Source organism: Leptinotarsa decemlineata, unplaced genomic scaffold (assembly GCF_025532065.1).
Source record: "Leptinotarsa decemlineata unplaced genomic scaffold, Ldec_3_MD MMD2_tig00026354_RagTag_RagTag, whole genome shotgun sequence".
In the NCBI taxonomy this organism is placed as follows: Eukaryota; Metazoa; Arthropoda; class Insecta; order Coleoptera; family Chrysomelidae; genus Leptinotarsa; species Leptinotarsa decemlineata.
In genome coordinates this window covers 19,778,861-19,802,018 of record NW_027412702.1, presented here as the reverse complement: position 1 = coordinate 19,802,018, position 23,158 = coordinate 19,778,861, and the positions used below count along the sequence as shown (strand labels likewise).

General features: G+C 36.8%; 1 protein-coding gene across 1 annotated transcript in view; it reads left to right on the top strand.

Annotated features, from left to right (window-relative positions):
* Nlg3 (Neuroligin 3) overlaps positions 1 to 23,158 on the top strand; it is a 262,901-nt gene that overhangs the window by 212,116 nt on the left and 27,627 nt on the right. The window contains exon 6 of the mRNA XM_074184408.1: positions 8,258 to 8,376. Coding sequence (XP_074040509.1) covers positions 8,258 to 8,376 — 119 coding nt within the window. The remainder of the gene's footprint in view (positions 1 to 8,257; positions 8,377 to 23,158) is intronic.

The window sequence follows — 23,158 nt, the reverse complement described above, 5'->3', positions numbered from 1 at the left end:
AGTAATTTCACATTTACCAAATATCTTTTACTTCAGAAATCAATTTAGATTTTGTTGCATAGAAAACTAAACCGTAAAAAATTCTAACAAACATCTGTTAAAATAAAGTTATAATTTAAATTTAGAACACTTAATCAAATCGAAACATATGCCTAAACCATCTAAATACCAATAGAAATACAAAATAAAAAGTCACATTTCGGTGTGCCTTCCACCATGTTCAATGCAATCAATTATCCTTTTTAAAACATCTTTTACTACATTCTTTATACTACGGGGTTTCGTGCTTACAACACATTCTCGAATAACTGCCTCTGAATGGTTTATATCTCGAAAAGGTCTTTGCTTATACACCTTTTGTTTTAAGTAACCCCACAAGAAGAAATCTAGTGGGGTTATATCAGGAGATCTAGGCGGCCAAAAGTGTTCCATATTGCGACTGATTACTTTGCCCCTAAATATTTCCAAAAGACGCTCTTTAACCACCCTTGTAGTATGAATAGGTGCACCATCACACTGATACCACACAACATTTCTTACTTAAAGGGGCATATTATCCAAAACTAAGTTGTATTCAGAATTGCAATTGGTGATAAAAATGCATTGGAAAGATAAGTTAGGCATAAAGCACTAACTTTGTTGAGGTTTGGCTAAATTTGAGAAATCGGCAAATGTCAAATTTTCGAAAAACTGTAAAAAAACTAAATTTGTACTAATGAAAAAAACAATCATCTTTTCTCTTTACCGATTTTATAAATTTCGAGCAATAACTGCTTTTCTGAACATTTTTTGGAAAAAATGTCAAATTGGACAGGGAAGACACTGTATATATGTATATATATAGATATATATATATATATATATATATATATATATATATATATATATATATATATATATATATATATATATATAGAAAGGTTAATGCAGTCAAGCTGCTGGAAAATAATTCCATAAAAATCAAAATATGAATAGATAAGTACTCTCTGATCATTCCCATATTGATTTCAGTTTAAGAGCCACCGGTATACAGCTGTTTCAGCCTATTGGGCATCGTCAGTACCAGGCAGGCGGTCCTCTATTGAAGACAAAATGTGAAAAACCAGAAAAAATTGCTGCGTAAACGCGAGACATTATTATATCCGGTTCGCAGACATTTATCTTCTTCGAGAAAACCGATGCCGGAGTTTTTGTGGCATTGCATTGAACCTAGTCACTTTCAATTCGAAATCAATTCTAGATCCTCATGAAGATATGCAACCTTCTGCTGCCTGTGAAGATGTGCCTCCGTAGCCGATGTCCTGGAATCCAAATGGAATCGAGATAAGTGTGCTGTCCATGTTTGTCGATTGAGTTATTTCACATATATGGGTGACATCCGATAGGAGGCCAATAAACGCCTTGTTGATATTGATTATCTGTTTCAAAACCCGCCGGACTAGACGCTGTCGTAATTTCCGGCATTGTAGATTCTAGAGTGGAAAAAGTGTGTGGTGCCTTTTCCATAAAATTGACTGTGAAGTGAGACGCAAATTGTTCAGCTAGTAGATTTGCTTTTCCTATGGCTGTTGTTGCAATTGAACCATCTGCTTGTGTTAGTGGTGAATTGTGGATTCTGTAAAGTTCTGAATAACAGCTTCAGCTACAGACCAGAAGGATCTAGAGCCGTTGGGATTGGCAAGCAGTTCATCCCTAATTCCCTGAATGTGAAGTTCTTTGCTTTCATTTATCCTAAGTTTGCAGATATTGCGAGCATTAACAAAACTAGTTCGGTTTTCGGCACTGGAATTTTTGCGCCACTGTCGATAAGCGAGATATCTGAAGGCTACAGCTTGCTCGGAATTTTTTTTAATGCATCCATGGATGATGACTTCAGAAGCACAAGTTGAGTAAAGGGTTATATCAACGTTGTAAACTCCTGAAATGTTTGAATTTGACTGAATTTTTTCCCAAGAGACATTAAATTGAAATTGATTCACTATAATAGGTACTATTGAAGAATATTTGAAATATATACTTCCGAGTAGTTGACTCAAAGAGCGTTCTCAGGAGTCAAGTTCTATTGACCGATAATAGTTGAACAAAAAAAGTTGAATATGACTTGAATTAGTTTTTGTTCACATTTTTCATTACCGAATGTTTCAATGTATTTCATTTCCAACTCAGTTCAATGTTATTCAGTTGAAATTGGCATTGAAAGCAGTTGTTGAAAAAAAAATGGATCGAGTGAATCAACTGGTGCTCACACCTGTCAACTTGAAAGGAATTGGCAGACAAGTCATAATTTGTACGATAGAGTTTGATTCGGCCAAACTTCAGATTATCCGCTAAAAAATTATTTAACCTAATTGAAACAAGTTTATCACCATAGTTTAGTTTAACTTTTATCGATCACATAAAATCGTTCAACTGAACTTGACTCGTGAGAACGCACCTTTGGTTATCCAACTGAAATTTCAATAATTGTTAATATTCGTTGAGCTGTATTCCCATCAGAACAGTCAGAAGTGATTTGATTATATGTTAAATGAATTGTGTTATTTTCACTGCTGTACATATTCGTACATTATGTTGACTGTAACTGTTATGCGCTCGATGATATTTACACGACCTACATAGATATGCATAACAAGCAAATATCCATTTACATTTTGTGTGAGTTGGTGTTGGGTGTACGGAAAAATATATTTGACAAATGAAATTTTTCAGTTTTGATTCCACTATACTTCGGATGTTATTTCGGTATAGGTCCTGGAAAATCATGTATCTGGATTTTTCTGAGAAAAATCTGGAATATTCTGGTAGCTCGTATAAACTGCTATGAATATATTTTTGTATATTTGTGTTCTACATTCTTTTAAATATGTATTTATCTGTATTTTCAAAAAACGGAAATTGCAAATTTGAGAGGTTTGGGGGTTTTCTAGACAATTCAGAACCAAATTCCAGAACAGACTAATGCCGGCAGCCACCCTTGTCAATTGTTGGTTCCAGAAAAAAAATAGAGTCTCATTTGTTTTCGAATCGACTAGAGACTGGTTTTTGTGTTCCATGAATTATCTTTCACGATGAGTCAGGGTAATATCGATATTGTAACAAATCTGAAACCGCACCTGACCGATATGCCGGCCAGCAAACAAACACATGACATCACCGCGAAAGAATACAGTCGGCAACCGCCGGTAAAACTCTAGTCGAGTATCGAACCGACTACTGATTTCTAGAAAGAACCGTCACACTATATAAGCCCAGCCCACTATATAAGCCCGGCCCCGGCTATATAAGCCCAAGAGGGCAGTTCAGAAAGTGAATTGAGTTGCTAAACAAGAAATTCAAATAGTGAAAATAAATTAAGCGTTAATTACTTAGTGTTGTAAATAATATAGTTTGTTGGAAATAAATTTGTTCAAGACAGTTAATTCTTCAATTTGTTACAATATCACTGAGGCCTTCCGAAATGAATAATGCCGTCGCCCTCCGTTGTCCTCCGAAAACCTTTCAACTGGGCATATTCCCTCTATCCAGCTCAACCACTGCCAAGGAAACCCCCCTTCAAATCAACTGGGTAGAAGACCCAACTTTATTAAACCAAAAATAACATAACATTGCATTATTATTACAATAAACTGAGTATAATCATTCTGCTAACTAATATACATTTATCATTAATACATGGATCGTTCCTCTTCATATTCACAATATTTACACCAGAAAGCAAACAATATAGGTCCTCATGTCACGTTCCTCATTGCATACCGATCAGCCCTCCAGTATTTCCGTGAGCTAATCGTGACAGTAAGCTGACAGCCTGCTTTTCATCTGTCCATTCATCTCGCACCACGCTCTCTGCCCATTCATTCGCGATGCGTATCTATTTACTATTTCTCCCATTTTTATCTCTCAATTGCATTCTACCCCTTTCTAGTTCCAGTCTTTCTTTCCATTCTCTCCAACCAACCTTGTCTCCATGAGTACATCTCTCAAACACATGATCTGCCGTTTCAGGCTCTCCCCACCCACATGGGCAAGGCACCTCCGGTCTCAGGTTGAATCTAGCCAGGTAACCCGGAAAGTTGCCATATCCTTTGAACAGTTGAATAGCCTTCCTCGTCAGATTCAGTGCTTCCTACCCGACTACTCCACAATATCTGTATAGCAGTCGCCCTGTCATTCCGTTATCCCATTCTTACTGCCATTCTTCCTTGATTCGCTCTTTCATCCTTTTTCTCTCTTCATTCTTATCGGTCATTATTCTTACCTCCCAGGTAACACGGTTTTTACCAATACCTTCAGTGGCCTCTTCATGCGCCTTTTTGTTTCCGATGTTATCACTTTGATGTCCTTTGCGCCATACTATTTCAGTCCGTGCTCCCCTCTCATTCCTCTCTTAAATGATTCTCTGGATTCTCGCTACTCTTTTGTTCCTCACTCGTACTGCTTTCATTCTTTCCACCGCTATGGTGGAATCGCTGACAATTCTCACTTTTCCATTCATACTCCATATGCTGACCACTCTCTCTATCGCAATCAATTCGGCTTCATTCACGCTGTTCTGTTCGGGAATCCACTGGTTCCCGAGAACCCACTCGCTATCATTCTTTACATACGCCCAGCCTCTGCCCATTCGCCCGTCCTCCATTCTCGCTCCGGCGTCCACATATACTTCCGTCATTCCCTCTTCCTGCGTCTCCTGCAGCAACATCCAAGGGAGTACTTTGTCTATTCCTTTCATCCTGTCTTCGAACTTCCTTTCTCCATGCATTCTCCACTCATGGTATCTGACCCCGGCTTCTATGTGAAGCGGGGCTATACCTGAGATCACACTGAGCACCTTCCGACAGACCGAACCATACCAAAGTCAATAAATTTCAACTTGTTGACTGTACCATACCAATTATTTACCTATCTATTTTCACACATCTAGGATTCCTCTGAACACTCTGGAACACTACTCCGTCATAGCCGAAATTCTAAAAGCTATTTAAATTCCATATTTATTGTTCATTTTGTCTATTTTATTCATTCATTTCACGGTTAGGCAGACAAATTCATGTATTCTTCTTCTTTATTCGATCATAGTGAGAAGTGAGGTGCAGACAAAGTTATTTACCGACGTTTGCGAGGATGTCATCATTAGAATCGGTGGACGTTCTCTGTGTGCATCTTTGAAGGGATTGATGGATCAGGTGATAACATTGCCTGTGTTCTAAATTAAAATTGATTCTATATGTGAAGGATGACATTTTGAAAGGGTGCTTTCTGTGCTCGGTTTTACATAAAGAGAACGAAGTGGTGATTCAGTTAGAAATTTTGATATTTACCAAGCAGGAAATATTCCAACTTTGAAGGTACAATATAAATGTCAATATAAATGAAAATTGATTAGAGTGCTTTCTATGTTTGTTAATTTTTACTATTCATTGATTCGTCAGTTTTTCCTCTTTTCCATGCTAGATTTCTGCCAGGCAAATCAAGACAAATCCAGAAATAGTAAGACAAATTCTAGCAAAATGGGACAAATTCGACATGTTGAAACAAATTCCAGTAGATTAAATAAAACTTTGGGCAAATCAAAAAAGTTCAAAGCAAAATCAAGCTTGTAGTTGTAATTTGGGACGAATCAAAATCAAGCTTGTACTTGAAGTTATTATTAAGAAATTGAAACCGAAGTAAAGATGATTCCTCGAACAGCTGTCTGAAATATCGGAGCACCTAGATCTTAGATACCTACTGATAAAGATTGACGGAATTCTAGGTCTCATATCAGAGGAGTGAAAAGAAGAAAACCGTTGGTTCCTCAATGGTTCTTCGACATAGGATCACGGTCAGGAATTATGAGGTTCAATGTATTGAACCCTGGGACTAGCCCCCATATATTTTGTTACTGATCAGATTGAAAAATATTTCTATAGAGAAAATGAGAATCTTTGATTCTCTGATATTTTGTTGATCATATTGAAACAACCAGGTGAACCTTATCCATTGTTTTATTGGATTATTTTATTGGGGTGCCACCTGTTGTAAGTGCAAATGAGTTGATCTACAGTGACTAACGAGTATTGAAAAGGGAGTACAATATGTCTGCAATTTACTGTAGATGGCGTTCAAACTATACCAGTTAATTATAGACCCCTTTTCCATACTTTTAATTGAATTCCTATTAAAATCAAATGTTAAACCGCGCCCTTGCCTCCACAAACTCAAGAGCTAGTCATTTCCACCTGGGCATCACCACTATTTCCTCAATAGAATAAGTAAGATTACGTCATACATGTTCCCAACAAAACATTCAAGAGAAATAACGTCTGTTATACAATACGGAAGATTAAATTCGCGGTATGCAGACATATGAATTGAAAACTGAATTGAAAAATTGTTTCCCGACCGGGACTCGAACCTGGTTGTCTTGTTCTCTAGGCAGGCACTTTACCCAACTACGCTGCCGAAGCCACCAAGCAGAATGACGGTCGATTCACATATTCAATTCGGTTAATCATTCATATGTCTGCATACCTCAAGTTTATTAGCTCGTATTATATAACAGAGGTTGTTTCTCTTGTATTCCAATTCGGTTTATTTCATGCATTGTCCTAATGATGCTCCTAAATGTGAGCCATTCTAGGATAAAATAACAAATTTATCTTTGAATGCATCTAGTTCAGTTGTTAAATTCATCTTACTTGACAAATTTCATTATTATCGCACTTACACTACGAGAGACTGAATCGAAGATGTTAATCGGCAGTCATTCTGCTTGGTGGCTCCGATAGCGTAGTTGGTGAATGTGCCTGGCTAGGAAACAGAAGAGCCGAGTTCAAATCCTGCTCGTGTCACATTTTTCCAATTCATGTTTGCATTCATATGTCTATATACCACAAAACTCTTTTCAACAAAACTTTCCAAAATGCTGATACATTTTCAAAGATAGTGTTTACTGTAGTGAATCATAATGAAGTTTCTCCCATAAATTTCTTAATAAGGCTAATAGCGTTTTTCAACCCAGAATATCGTCTCTGTTGCTAACTAGGAAAGAGAGAAAGTTTCTCTTCTGTCTATTTGGGGAAAAAATTACCTCAGGAATACTCCCAAGCACACAGTGAAGTAGGAAAGTGTTTCGAAGTAACTCTCAACTGATGATATTCATATCGTGAAAATCACCAGATTTATTTCACTAGACAGTAGTGAATTTAACCTGCAGTAGTCGTCCTTAAGGTATGATTTCTTGTGAATGACGGCCTCATTCTGAAGTGTGTAGTATATTCGTACTAATATTATATATGACTCTGAGCACACTTGGTATTACTTCGAAACCATCAAAATATCGCCATAGGAAACTTCGTCCTGGCAATGCGGGGATCCGCTGTAACCTCATATCTATTAGGTACTATTCATGGTACCCTTCATGGTTCATGAAGTTATCAAAGAATTCGTTGACCAAATAAACCCGTCTGTCCTTTCTGTAGTATTGCTTCGAGAGCAAAAGCTCATCCGTTCTTCATCTATCGATCCTGTTAACAAAACTAGTTGACTTATGGCCTCCTGGAGAGCAAGACATCTTATGAACCTGCCTTGCACCAAACTAGTGAGCAGCAGAGACAGAATCTGCATCGGGGGGAAAAACAAATCAGGAGGGGAAACAAACTTCCTCAGAGCAGGTCAGTAAACGCTTAAACTGAAACGATTACTCACCGAAACTCATATGGGTAGGTTGCAACAGTCATTTTGAACTGAAATGTCGCTAGAGGATGTTCCTGAAGATGGTCTACATGTACATATAATACCAGAGCTTCGAATTTCACCCTAGAGAGTTACAGGTTACTTGACAGGATCACGAGAGCATCTCTTATTGAAGATATCACCAGTCAATATGATCTTTCTGAATTTGATATCACTTGCCCGATTCTGACAGTACAGGTGACAAATAAACCTAAAAATAGCTTTATTATGAGAACATAGGTACGGTTTCATGGCCGAAAGGAACGGAACTTTTCATCTGCGTATGAGGCAGATATTATTATAATAAATGGTTGTTTATTTACTGGCCCAAGATGTTATTATTCTTTTTTCAACTAACATCTCGTCTAATTTTCAAATTCCAACACGAAAGTTCATTGTTCCACATGGATTTTAATGTCACGCACAACCTCTGTCAACTTCAGATTCTTGTCATATTTTTTCTGTATCTGTTTTCATTCACATGTATTTTATTTTTTGAAACAAACATCATTATTATCAGTGAAAGTCAATTATTTTTCAGAAATCCGAATGAAGGACCCGATGGAGATACCTCCCATGGAGGTCGCCAAGAAAGGAGCAGATTCAAAAATGTTGAATGGACGGCTTATGAAGGAGTTCATAAAAAGTATTTGAATTTGGGTAAGTGAGAAGAACTCAATTTCTTAGTAATCAGTTTTTTGTCACGCTCAGCTCATAATGAGATATGAATTCATGAATTCACAGGATTGTTACACAATATAGTAAATGAAAGACTTGGTGGACTTCTGATGTTTTGGAATAAGACACTTGCCTCTTCAGCAATGATCTTGATAACATTAAGGGATGTTCATATGTTTATATGAAAGTACCTAGCTGTTTCGAGAGATTTTTTGTTTCTAGTTTTTGTCGGGAAGTTACTTCGTTGCATGATCTACACATCTTTGTGAATAGTTGACTTTTTGAAATTGATTGCTTTCTTCCTTTTTCAAAAGTTTCCCACTCTTTTACATGCTTTATATTAGCTTCACCTGTATGTATGTTTCTAACTCTCAAGCTCGGGATCTTTATTTGACAGAATTATCGGCATTATTGCTTGATCCATTCACGGACAGATGGCACTGTACATAACAGCCTTGATATATCGACATTCCTGCTTGATCTATTCGCAGGCAGACGGCGCTGTACGAAAATATCACATGGGGAGTAAGCTGGTGAATGCGTGACGTGAGCGTTACGAAAAGTGTAATCGGGCGAGACGAACGGAAGTTTAGAGGGAGGTATAAGTTAGTGAAGATAAAAAGAGAAAGAGTTACGTTTCGTATGTTACAGTAGGAGCAAGACAAAGAGGAGCCAGCACACATTTACAGTCGAGTAAGCTCTGAAGAATTGGGAGAAAACTATCATACGTAGCCACTAATTTTAGCAAGAAATGTCAACATTTGTTTGAAGGTGGTTGACAATGTTTCATGGTGCATTTCATTAATTCAGACTTGCATTGTCCAATATGATATAAAATGATTTGAAATCCCTGAAAGAAGAATCAATAAAAATTAAAAAGATTAGCTGAAAAAATAACAATTATATTCAATGAAAAAACTGAAATTACAATGAAATAAAATACAAGCAACAATTGAAAATCGAACAATTAACAAGACATGAAAATTGAACTTAAAAGATTTCAAGCCATTGTTAATGTCCACTGTCGAAACTTCGTGAACTACCGTGACTCGAATTCTTTTTATTTTCATTTCTTGTTGATTGTTCAATTTTCTGATATTACAATTTCATTGTAATATCAGTTTTTTTGCTTAATATAATTGTGATTTATTTAGCTAATCTTTTAAATTTTTATCAATTCTTTCAGGAATTTCAAATCATTTTATCATATTAGACAATGGAAGTCCGAATTAATGAAATGCAGGATATTTCAATGTTAATTTCGCGTCCGAAGATGGACAACTCTTGGTAAACTTTCTACAAGATAAATCAGAACTACAAATGAATAATAATCGGAATGAGCCTAACACAAGACATGGAAAAACGAAAATTAAGTTGATTAAGTTATTATCAGCTCTCCAACCGAATTGAGCAATGACCATCCATATTCACAAGTATTGATCATTCATTACTTCGAAGAAAATGAAGTGTTGGCTGCTTTGAAATAGATAAAACCTAAAATGACGTGTTCCGACAGTATACCTGAACTGATTGTCAGGGATTGTGCATATCTTTTGGCTCATCCATATTAACATCCATATCGTCCATATCAATATCAATAAATAACTGCATCAAAACTAGTATCATCCCAGATCTATGGAAATTAAGTAAAGTTAGGCCAATTTATAAAAAAGGGGACAAGTTGTAGACCCATATTGTAAACCCATATCAATAATATGCAACTTCTCCAAAGTATTTGAAATACTTATCTATAACAGGTTATATCAAATTACACCACTTCAACATGGTTTTATAAAAGGTCGCTCCACAATCACCAACCTTTCCAACGTTACCCAATATATTTCTGAAACTATTGATAGGAGATCCCAAACTGATGTCATAAATACGAACTTCTCTAAGGCGTTCGACACACTTGATCACGGATTACTGCTATCGAAATTGTACAGGTACGGCTTTTCTCTGACCCTAATCCAACTTTTGTATCATAATTCACTGACAGGCGTCAGTGTGTTATATTCAATGGCTTCAAGTCTGTGGAATATGCAGCTACCTACGGAGTTCCACAAGAAAGCAACCTAGGCCCACTTCTCTTTAACACCTTCATAAATTACATAGTGGAGGTCATTGACATCAACTGTTTGATATACGTGGATGACCTGGAATGATATCGTGAGATCAATGACATCGAGGACTGTCCTCAACTCTCCCTCAATCTGAAACGTATTGAGCAATGGTGTTTTCGCAACAATATTCCTTTAAACGCGAGTGAATGTAATGTAATGACGTACACACTGAAAAATTATCCATTTTCATATCAATATTTAATAAACGATACTCCACTTCAACGGCCTCTCACATTCACCGATCTAGGTGTTACCTTCGACACAAAACTTTCCTTCGTACTATACATTGAAGCCACTCTGTCGGCTGCAAACAGAATGTATGGATTTATTGCAGGAATCTCCAGAAAGTTCTCGTATCCATCTACATCGAAAACCTTATACTATGCTTTCGTCAGATCAAAATTAGAATATGCATCCACAATCTGGAATCTATCTCATCAGTTGTATACAGAGAAAGTTGAATCAGAACGTCGTTTCCTAAAACTTCTCTCCTATAGATCAGGCAATATCTATCCACCAATTGGATTTCCCCATGATGCATTGTTAACTAGACATGCTATGAATAGCTTGGGTTGCCGTCGTTATTGTCACTCCACAATTTTTCTTGTCATACTGAATAATAATTTAATAATTCACCCACATACTCTGCAAAAACTTAATTTCAATGTACCTAGACCAATCTCTAGAGTGGTTAATCCTTTTTATCGGCCAAAACCACGTGCAACACCCTGTTCTTTAGTTGGGTGTAATCTGTAGAATAGTGTATAAATAAATTAATTAATTAATTAATAAAAATGGAGAAAGAGCCAACAAACATATCCCGTCAAATTCAAGTATTTTTCAAATGTCTCACAAACGATAATTTATGGTGGCGATCTATCAATCATCCTGATGGAGACATGAATCTTATTGCCACATGAGAATAAAATGGTAAAAAGAGTGATAAAATATAAAATACTCCTATATGAGACCTGAAAAACTGTATGAAGGAATTAATTACTGTAATTAATATTGAAACTAATAAAATGCATGCAAATCTGAATGAAAATATTTATTTCTCTAGGTGATAAATGCTTATCTGTACAGCCTATGTTTATTTGATGTATATTCTCGACATTTGTTAAAACAGTTGTGGATTTGTATGATTTTTAGTAAGTGAATATTATTTCTTCAAAAATACATTGAAACTTTACTTCATCTAATGTAATAAATGCGTAGTAGGTCACATGATCGAAAATGAACTCGGAATACAACAAAATTTATATATATTGGATCATCTCGTTTAATTTCGAACGTAAATATCATCTATCGGAAATGATAATCGTTAATCGCGTATAATTATAAGCGAATTAATGAAAACTGTCAAAAACAGCCACGGCTGTTTCGAATAAATAGATTATAGATTCTTTGATAAGAAATATCGCTTGAGAGGTCTCGTAATCCCGTAATTGAAGTTCTTGAATAAATAACTTTTTTAATTAATCAAACTCGGAACAAATCGTAATTTGACTTCGAAATTTGCTCGCGCGTAATATTCCAGAATAGAACATAAGAAATCATCTCGAGTTTGGAGGTTTATTGGTTTTATCGATTCATTTTTTTCTACCCTACAATGTTTATTGGGGCAGCTGAAAGTTTCTAAATTAAATATTCTCTTTCGCTAACGAATCTTCATAGTTTTCGCAATCATTTATGATGGCTGGCTTAATGAGTGAAACTGGCAAACTTGCTCAAATTTATTGATACGAACAAGATAGTGGTCACTGAGCGGACTGTAACAGCTCGCCGCTACGTGATTAATGCCTGAAATTGTTGAGACCCATACATGGCAACACATTTTTAGGTGTCTTCGAAAGTTTAAGGATAAAAAACGTGGAATGAGTTCTATGAACGGTGACAGAGGTCCCATTTCTAGCAGCTCTTTATTCGTGATTACAGGTACAAAACAGGTGAAAATTAAGTATCAAACAGGTATCAGAATAGAGGTATTTCTGATATCCTGATCATATCCTGTTACTATTGTCAGCATTTTTAGATCAAAATCATTTTGCGTTCAGTGACACAATATATAATATTTTAAATCATGCCCTAAATAAAATAACGTCGGCAGCCACTGGTAGCCATAAACCAATTGTGACGTAGCTAAGAGCTTGCGAATGTACGATGTTCGCTGCCGCTCTAGATGAAGCGAGTATAATGCTACCGATTTCGATAGAATTCCGTCGAAATTTTCTAGGGCATTCGATTACGATATATAAACAATAGCCACGAGCATATCGACACAGTCGAGTGGAAATTACAGTGCGGTACGCAAAGCGATCGAGTAAGGCGATAGACATTCGAATAAAAGTTGAAGTGTTTATTGCATTTAAAGTGAAATAAAGTTAAGTTGGATTATTGTTCAGTGTAGTCAATTATTGGTCAACCCACGGGGAAAAACGTAACAATAACAACAAAAAAGGCCTCGTAATGGGTATTACTCTAAGCCCCATTCTCTTTGAGATTTTCATAGACAACTTCGAAAAAACTATTCAGCAACATCCAATTTTACAAAAATGTATTTTATGGTATAGGTATGTTGACTATGTTATAACCTGCTTCACAGGAACAATTACCGCCATTTTTCCATATATCAACCCCATTCACGAAAATATAAAATTTATTATGGAACTCCATGAACTTTTGAGGCATCACATTTACAAAAATCAATAACGAAGATGATTTCGCTTATTTACTTGTAGTAAATGTTCAAGACGTAGCGAAAACTTATGTGAATTTCTAGAACTTCAACTAGCATTTTCTAATATGACTAATAACCAGTCCGTGCAAAGCTTATTGTTGAATCACTTTTAATAGGTGATGATCGACTGACTGTATTGCCAAACATGCGCCAAACTAACTGACTGTTATAAAAAAACAAGTATAGCTGAGGCACCAGTCAATTTAATAATAACACTGATGATCTTCAAACATGACTCAACCTCTGACGGAAACACTAAACTCTTACGAAGGTTCGAAATTGATTTTCAATCTAGCAGACCACTATCATAATCTTCATGCAGTCATTGTTCATTGTGGTTCTGGCGTTGAATCTGGTCATTATTACGCCTTGGACAAAGACGAAACGGACTGGTTTAAGTTTGACGATAGTCATGTCACTAAGTGTTCTGGCACTGTTTGAGAGATCGTTCAGTTTTTCTATCTACACTCATTACAATAGTCGTCCTACACATCTAAAAATATTGAAACTGTCACTTTTCAAGCTTCAGGCTCGTAACTGGCTAAATGAAAAACAGCTATCGTGCAACTAAAGTCTCGCATAAAATGCAAAAATTCAAGTAATTCTGTAAGCATTATGAATTACCCGTCTTTCATTCCCTTTATTTTTTTTCTCTCTCTTAATACATAGATACTAAAATTAAGTTTTGTATATTATAAAGGAGTTGAATGGAAGAGCAGGATTCGGCATATTGCACACGCTTATCTCCTGAATTCCGCTCCGGGAATTTACGAAACCCATTGTATTTTCCTTTCTGTACTTTCTTTTTCACCTTGGTAAATAAGAGACATTTTTTTTCACCGTAGTGTGCGCTGGTCAGGCCCTATCCCCCGAAGTCCCCATACATTCGGGAGGGCGCGCCAGCATTATCAATCAGCGACCACTACCCACACCGTGGGGTAAGTGATCAGTGGGTCCGAGAATCATGTGCCCTGAGCAAGCGCAGTGAGCCAAGAATTACAGCCTTATACATCTGTGCGGCTAAGATCTCTGCCTTAGTGCGACAAGCCGGTATGATTTTAAGATTCGAGAGTAGAGAGGACATCATTCCATCAAGGACTCCCATAATCAGAACAATCATCTTGACAGAGTGATCTGGATAGAGTCTGCGAAGTTGCAAGACAAAATCTCGATATTTAATCCGTTTTTGCTCCTCTTTTCTGACGATATTTGTCTCGCCAGGAGCCGAAAACTCCACGACAAATATCGTTTTGCTCTGGTGGTCGAGAAGGACTACATCAGGCTTATTAGCTTGTATGAGCCTGAGGGTGGGGAACGATTAATTCCAATAAATTCGGCACTTCGCGTTCCCCGCAACGGATTCAATATCCCCCGGAGCGTCACCAGTGTCTAGTCAATACCGTAAGAGTGCCGTAGATGGTATTATAGCACTCTTTGTGCCGCGTTATGTCGATGGATATAGGCCGAAACCGCATAAGCTGGACATGCTGATAGCAGGTGCATTAGCGTCTCGGACGCCTCGCGGCAGGCTCTGCACCTTGTGTCAGGAACCTCTATACCCATCACGCGACTGCGGTAGACTGAGGTGTTGAAGACACCACCCTGGCAAGCCATGATGAACCCCCCAGTTTCTGATTTCAGCCCACACGACCTGAGGAAAGCGAAAGTCAGGCTTATCCTTGTGTTTCCGTAGAAGTAAGGTTGGTGAACGGGTTCCAACTCGGAGACAGAGTTGTGGTCACCTCATTCAGTATCGAAAACTAAACCGAGTTCATCAGCTGCTCGGGCAGCTGCCCTGAAGAGAAATGCTTCAATTTCTGATCTCTCATAGTCACGGACCATGCAGAGAAGGGGATCCGATCTGCTGACGACTTTATAGGCTATATCCATAACCATTCTGTCATGTAGACACTCCAAATTCAAAAGTCCACGGCCTCCCTATTGTCGGGGGAAGTACAACCGTGGGACGGACGATTTGGAATGCAAACTCCTATAGAGATGCATCATTTTTCGGGTCTTTACGTCGAGTTGATACAGCTCCTCCCGAGTCCACTTCACTACTCCAAACGAGTAGAGTAAGATTGGAACGGCAAGCATATTTGTTGCAGCAACTTTGTTCTTCCCCGACAGTTCCGATGACCAGATCTGTCGAAGTTTGTGCTGATACTTACCGCGGAGAGAGTTATTCACTGCTGTCACCTCTTGTAAGTGGCGTTGTTCCACCCCGAGGTAAGTATACGTCTCTCTGGCATCCAGATGGTGTAGGATGCTTCCATCTTCGAGCTGCACATCCTCTCTGTAGTCCCCGCATCGTCCTCTTTTGAGATGGACCATTGCACATTTGACAATCTCGAATGTCATACCGATACCATGCGTGTACTCTTCCACCACCCTTAAGGACTGATGGAGTTTAAGATCATCCATATAAAACAAATGGGTGACCTTGTGCCTCCAGTTTCCGGGGGTGCCACAGTTATACCCTCGAGTATTTCTGAGGTATAATAATTATTATCATTATAATTATTATTATGTATTGAATTTATTGAAGCCTCTGGAGACACCCTACATTTTGTTTCATGAGAAAGAGGACATTGGCAGATCAATATCTTCAGATGATGTACTTCTGCAGGTTTTTTCGGGTTTTCCTGCAGCTAAAAAAGCAAATGCACCACTGGAATCAATGAAGTCGCCCCGGAGCGCCAATTATTTTTTGTTGTTGTTTTATAATTTCATGATTTGTATTGGAATTATCATCAATATATAATAACGCATACATACACATTTATCAATAACCATTCTAACCACCCTCATCAACATGATTTAGCAGCTTGCCATGATCCACAGTTCAGTCAACTAGATTGATATAATGAGATGATTACGTCATTGTTTGTAAACTTTTATATTTATAGTGAAATCAAGGATTATCATAGACTGTGCATCCTCGGTACGAAAAATAATACTTCCATTACGCTTTACAAGTCTTTCAAAATAATGACTTCGTAGTGCTGTGGTCACGATTTAGAGGTTCCTGCTCAAATATAGGTTTGCGTGAAAGCGAAAACGACGTCGAAAGACGAGTTATATCAGGCTGAAGCGTATTTAGTAGACGAATACGCCCGACTTAGGGATGAGATTAAACAAAACACATCGGATTGGAACTGATTTATATGCGCATAGAGACGCAAAATTCATAGGCGTTCAGCACTATACGGGAACGGGATCCTAATTCGAATCACAATCATTGCTAGAAGAGAGGTCAAGGATCAAAGCTCTTCATCGAAATACTAAGCCAAGTAGTTGTAACGAAGTTAGCAGTTTCGCGTTTGAAATTCATTTATCCATGAGAAATTCGGTTGATTTCCTGTTAAAAGCCCCGTGTTTCATTCAGAATGAATGGATATCTCGGCTGTATTGGATTGAAAATATCATTTACCTATCGACTGAGCCGTCACGTAGCCAGCCAACCAGGGGGCACCAGAGCCATTCAATATCTAAGATAGCTTCTAACACCAATTCGCAAATTAAAGCCAAATTGCTAAATTGGTGGACAGGCTTTCATGAGGCAGACCAACAAGTTCATGAACGAATATTCGCCCAAGGTTATAAGGGTAGTAATAGGTCTATTGATGGGTCATTCTCGACCAAAAGAAGCATATTCTGTTCAGAGCATTGCCAAAATAATCGAAAATTACCTCACTTGATATATTTATATAGTGTCTAGTTTAAGTTGTTGAACTGGTTTTTGTTTTTGGATATACAGAAATACTCTGTTACTGAAAGTAAGACTCGATGTGGAATGTATCTTCTATCTAGTTATGGATCAACATGTCTCCAAAGCGATGGAAGAAAAGACTTTAGCTGAAAGACAGCAGGAGCCTCGCAAGGAAGAGATGCCGTCACAACCAGTGCTTGCACTTCCCTTCCTCAGAGGATTATCGGAGAGGATAAGAAGAATTGGTTCCAAGTACAACATCAGAATCTGCTTCAGATCCGATAACACTATCCGTAGCAGCCTCACGAAAACCAGGCCACCAAACGCGGACTGCGATTCCAAGAATTGCATTCACCGGATACCCTGTGAGTGCGGAAAATCCTATATTGGTGAAAGTAAGAGGTCATTGAATGTTCTCATTGCCGAGCACAAGAAACACACACAGCGAGGGGAAACCAGCAAATCAGGACTAGCAGACGATGTTTGGACCCATCAACACAACATTGAGTGGTCCCAAGTTGAGATCATACACAGAGAGGAACATTGGTTTAGGAGAAAATTCAAAGAAGCCGCATACATGCTGTCCAACAACATATTCAGCCAAGCTAGCGTAGAGATACGCAACATATGGAAACCCATCATCAACCGAAAAATGGCCAACTCCCACCAAACGGTCATTCTCCACTGAACCAGTGAAGCGGAAAAAATGGAGAACGGGGATAAGTGAAAGTACTGGAACGACCCATAAATAGGAGGAATCACTCCAGTCATCACTCGAAAACGATTGTAGATACTAACAATCGAAACGTCGTGTACTAACGTGGCTTGAAATCTCTTAACTTTTTATTTTTATTTTCATTCCATTTCTTTATTTTTTGTTCAATCGTTCTATTTTTAGTTGTATTTTATTTCACATTTATTTCATTTCAGATTATTTTTGCTTAATATAATTTTTATTTTCAGCTATTCATTTTTAATTCTTTTTTTTTAGTTGTTTCGGGGATTTAAAATCATTTTACATATTAGACAATGGCAGTCCTAACTAATGAAATTTATATCGTAAACGTTATGATGAAAAAATAAACACTCAACGTGAGTCTTCACTTCCTTCCATGCTTAAGCTTAAAATTTCACTCTTTCCTGCTTCCTCTACCTTCTGTGAATAATTTAGACAACTCGGGCCAAAATCCCGACTAAGACCTATATGGAAAAATAGAACACATAAATCATTTATCGAAAAGAATATGATGGAGATAAGACGATAAGAAATGGGGTAAAAGGCTATTATAAGGTTCCCTTTTATGATTTATTGATTCATCTGCGTTTCAGGTGGGACTTTTTCAATATTTTAGGAATTTCAAGCGTAAAGCTTTCAAATGCTTCTGAGAAGTATGAAAAATGAATAGAATGCTCGGACTGACTAACTTCAGGATGGAAGATTAATTATTTTCGCTGTTAGATATCAGATAGAATATATCAGCTTCAAGAAAAGACCACATTTTTTTAAATAATAACAGTTGAAATCTGTACTTTCTGTAATTTTTTGAGGACAAAACACAAGCACTACAGGAAAATCCTCAAGGCGCTATCAGAGCGATGTCTGTGCAAAAATAGCTCTTCATATTGGATTTGAATTGCTGGAGATTAAATCCAGGACGTTTATTCTTAAATAGTGAAGTTAGATGTGTACTGAGTTGAACCTCTTGGTGGGATCAAATGTGCCAAGTCAATTGAACACCTCCCGTGAAAGTATCTATAGAAAAGAGACAAACTTTCTTCGATGTTCCGGGCTATCAATGTTACACGTGATGTTCGCGTCTCCAATCAGGCGAATGGCTCTTGCTAAGGTGTGTATAGTTTTCTGATTCGGAACAGTTTTCCAAGCTTTTGAGAAGCAACCTTTGCAATTCCAGCGACATGATTGTGCCAAGATATATTGTTGTCCAATTTAACCTCTAACGAACTTATCGAAGCAGAAAGCAGAATTGTCTGACCTGACATTATTTTATCCGGTTCGGAGACATTTATCTTCTTGAAGACCTATAGTTTCGTCAATAGAAGAGCTTCCAAATGTTCAAAAGAGCAAGTTATTCTTTCTATTAAAAACAGATCAACAGTTTTTCAAAATCTATCCCAGAAATTACAATTGATAACAATAGTGAAATATTTCTCTTTCGTTGAAGCCAATTTTTTTGTAAATTATGTCATGATTCCATTACTTCTGAACCTGTTTATTTCATATAATTTTCCAATTTCATTATTTATGTTTCGTTAATGCAGAGGAACCCCACGAAGTTATTTTGAAGAAACTTTCACTGGAATTTTGGGGTTTGGAAAAATATCATTATTTCAGTTTACCGGTACTAGACAAATTCGTTTTATTATTTGCTACTTGAATAGTATATTGAGTACTGGATGAAATTAGGGGATATTGTTTTTTTGTGTGGGAGCTTTAAACCTGATGCTCCAAGTACATATCGAAATTATATATGGTACCTAAGTTGAGGACAATTTGTAAAATATAGAAATACTAGAAAAAATTTTATTTTGATAACAATAATAGAATGATTCAAGATTTTAAAGCAAGGGGTCAATAGGTAAGTTCAATTGTTCAATTGGCCGACAGCTTTGCATAGGTGGAACTTCAAGATCCCTAGATGTAAGGAAAAAGGAACATCGTGAATATATAAAAGAAAGGCAGATAACAAAATGGGAGGTAGCGAAGTATATTTTGAAATCAAGGAATCTATTCATATTTTTTCAGTACGTATTAGGTTTATTTCAACCATCCCTGTAAAATTGGTTGTTGTTGCTAAGGCGAGAGATTGTTCATGTAGAATATCAAATATTACATTCCGAAATTTCATTTTTTTGACGCCAATATACTTGTTTCCGATTAAGGCGTTCTTCACAAGTGAATTTATTATGTTTAGAAAACGAAAAGAAAGTTTTACGAAACGTTAACCATCTGAAGGAAGCTAAAAGCAAAGATTTCATTATTTCTGACTAACTGGACTCTTCAGTGATTTATATTACGCAGTTTAGCCTTTATTATACTTCAGCATATTCACATCTATTCATTTTCCTGAGTGCAGAATCTCAAAAGAAAAATTCACATCCACATGCATTTCACACAAACGGCTTCATTGAGAAGACTTTTTTGGTGGGGTTTGAATTGGTGTGAGCCACAATAAACCTTTGCGGGTTGCAATGGAGGCTCGAATAGGCACATGCACTTCAAATCTAACATAACCTTATCTTTCATTTTCATAAAATTTCTCTTGTTAATTCGAATTCGATATATTCAAATAATCTGTAGTGGTCTGGTGACAAATGTCATTTCAAATATGTGAACAAGAGACTAACAAATACTACTCTATACATGTAACATCGCAGACTTCAATAAAACAACAAGAAAAATTTTCAAATTTTTCTTATATATACCCCCAAAGAGTAAATCAGTCGACACCAATGACAAACAATTCCGAAGTTTCGGAGGAAATTGGAATTAGTCCCGTGAATTACTATTGTTGAAGATGCGATGAATCAGCCGAATTAACCCGCCGAATGGGTATTTTTATTCCCAAATAAAAAACTATGATTGGCTCGATTGGAAGTGTAAAGGTTGTTTCGAAGAAAAATGATTCAATTCGAGAGAACGGTAGAATTGTTTTTGGAAAGTTTCCAAAAAAGCTGATAATTCAGGATCTGATTTTATAGGAAGAGAGCATCTTCTAAATCTAACAGAAACAATTTAAAATCGATAGTCTCATCCATAACTCCTACAATGTGGCATTATCCAGAAACACTGAGTTGAACTTCCTGGAAAATACACACAGAATTATCTATTCACTTGTCAGATCAAAGATCACTTGGTTGTTTCGCAAAATATAATTCTAATTGAATACATTTTCAGTCATCTGTCATCCTGAAATAGTACCACATTTCAAAGACCTGAATATGTTGACATATAGAGTCCCTTTGTGGTATCAGCCAGGGGAGTAATTGTTTTCTGATGGTGTCAGTTCATTACACTACAGTGTAGGTAGGTTGAGACTGGTCCGAAAGAATGGTTTTTGTAGATAATCTGATTTATAGCCAGTCTTCAAGTATGCTCACTTTATGTACAGTCCTAGAGAAGAAGAAGAAAGTGGATAAGGGAAGGAAGCAAAAAAATCAAATTTCCCTGAATCTCAAGCCAGGGTAGTCTGATCTTAGAAACCCAGATCAGGAGCAGTTTTCAAAAATAGTATTTACTGGAACAGAAGATAAATAGATAAATCCACAGCAGATACGCCGTTTTAGGAAAAATAATACAAACTCAAGAAAAGCAGAAGACATATGTACAATGGGCAGAAACGGTAATAATGCAATTGATGAAAATAGAGAAATACACACAATGCTTTATAAATTAGAGAAAAATAGTTGAGGAAATCTGAAGAGGAGATCAATGGGAGATATCCCATTGAAAGGGCAAAAATACAATATAATACAAGGTTCAGGAAGAACAACACAAATACAATAGGAACACAAAATGAAAACGATTTGTGGTGGAAAAACAAACGATAAGAGTCGAGTCAAAGTTAGAGAAATGAAATAAGACAAACGAAACTAACGGAAATACTATTTTTATACGACATGCCATGTATGGCAGGTAGCATGAGACGCCTGTAGCAGGCGTCTCATGTAATTGAAAGTTCTAGAAAGTTTCAGAAAAGTCTGCAACATCCCAGAATCTTCGGGATTATTCAGTGATTTTTGTACTTGAAACAAGTCATACACTACAAAACCTTTCAGAAATCCAAAGGACAAAGTGGAAAATTCGGAAAAGTCCGGAATTTATGAAATCGAAATACAAAATATTATGGATAGACTAAAAGATCTATCAAAATAAGATATAAGGAACACTTGGCACACTTAAAATATGGGAGGCCAGAAAAACAGCAGTCGCCCATCATATTCTGCAACAAAACCATTCCATAGACTTCAGTTCATTAAGAATAGTTAGACAAGTTGACAACAACAGGCATTTCGGTGCCTACGAGAGTGTAGAAATAAGTAAACATAATAATATCATGAATAACGATAGTGGACCAATTACTAGCAGAATATATAGCTTGTTGAAATGATATGTCAATTATCAGCTTCACCTGACTATTAGTAACTTCAGTAATATTCATCACTAAAGATTCCAAACAGTACATCACAAGACCATACTCACCAAATTGCATACGTCATCCATGATAATAATTAATGATAATAATAATTCTCTTTATTGTAACCCAGCTGTAGCCTGTAACCCATTACAAAGCTAGTTGCTGATATAACAAAAGGCGATAATCATCTCATTTAGCACAAGTGCTACTGAGTTGTTCTTCCACTCAACCTCAAAAAGAATTAAACATATGGCTGGTCTGTACCATACAACTTCAATCAATTTCTTTGAAGTTATTGCGAAATTAAAACGACAAAATAAATTGAAACCTCACACATTGATGTGACATGCGTTATGAAGAACGATTGCAATTGCGTTGACTTTGTTCTGCATATTAATTCACTTCCAAAGTTGAGCCCGCGTTTGTACACGCTTTATATTAGCTTCACCTGTATGTGTGTATGTATGTATGTATGTTTGTTTGTTTGTGACCCTTGAACTCGGGATCTTTATTTGACAGAATTATCGACATTATTGCATGATCTATTCGCGGGCAGATGGCGTTGTACATAACCTCCTTGATATAATTCGAACTTACTTAACATAAAGGTATTTCTTCATTTGAAAAAAACGAGCAATAAATCGTTATATTCCGTCTTTACCAAAACAATGGGTTCTGGTAATTGAAAAAAATATAGATTTTCTCGAAAAAGTCTTTTGCACATAAAACGATTAGATACATATCAAATTGCTGGTTCAAATATATAATAAAACATCATAAAATGGAAATAAAACAAAATATTCAGAATCATAAAAAGTTATAGGTCATCAACGTTTGCCATTTCTACGCAAGATTTGCAGTACATTTCTGCATGGTTCAGACATATGAATTTATTGCATTTGTTACAAATGTATTTTGTATTTCGATCACGGGCACGATGGCAATCTTGAGACCTTCCTTGGCCATTTTGTTTGAGTCTTTTGAATGGAGGTTCCACAGTTTCGCCTTTGATCTTCGAAATCTGGATAGTAAC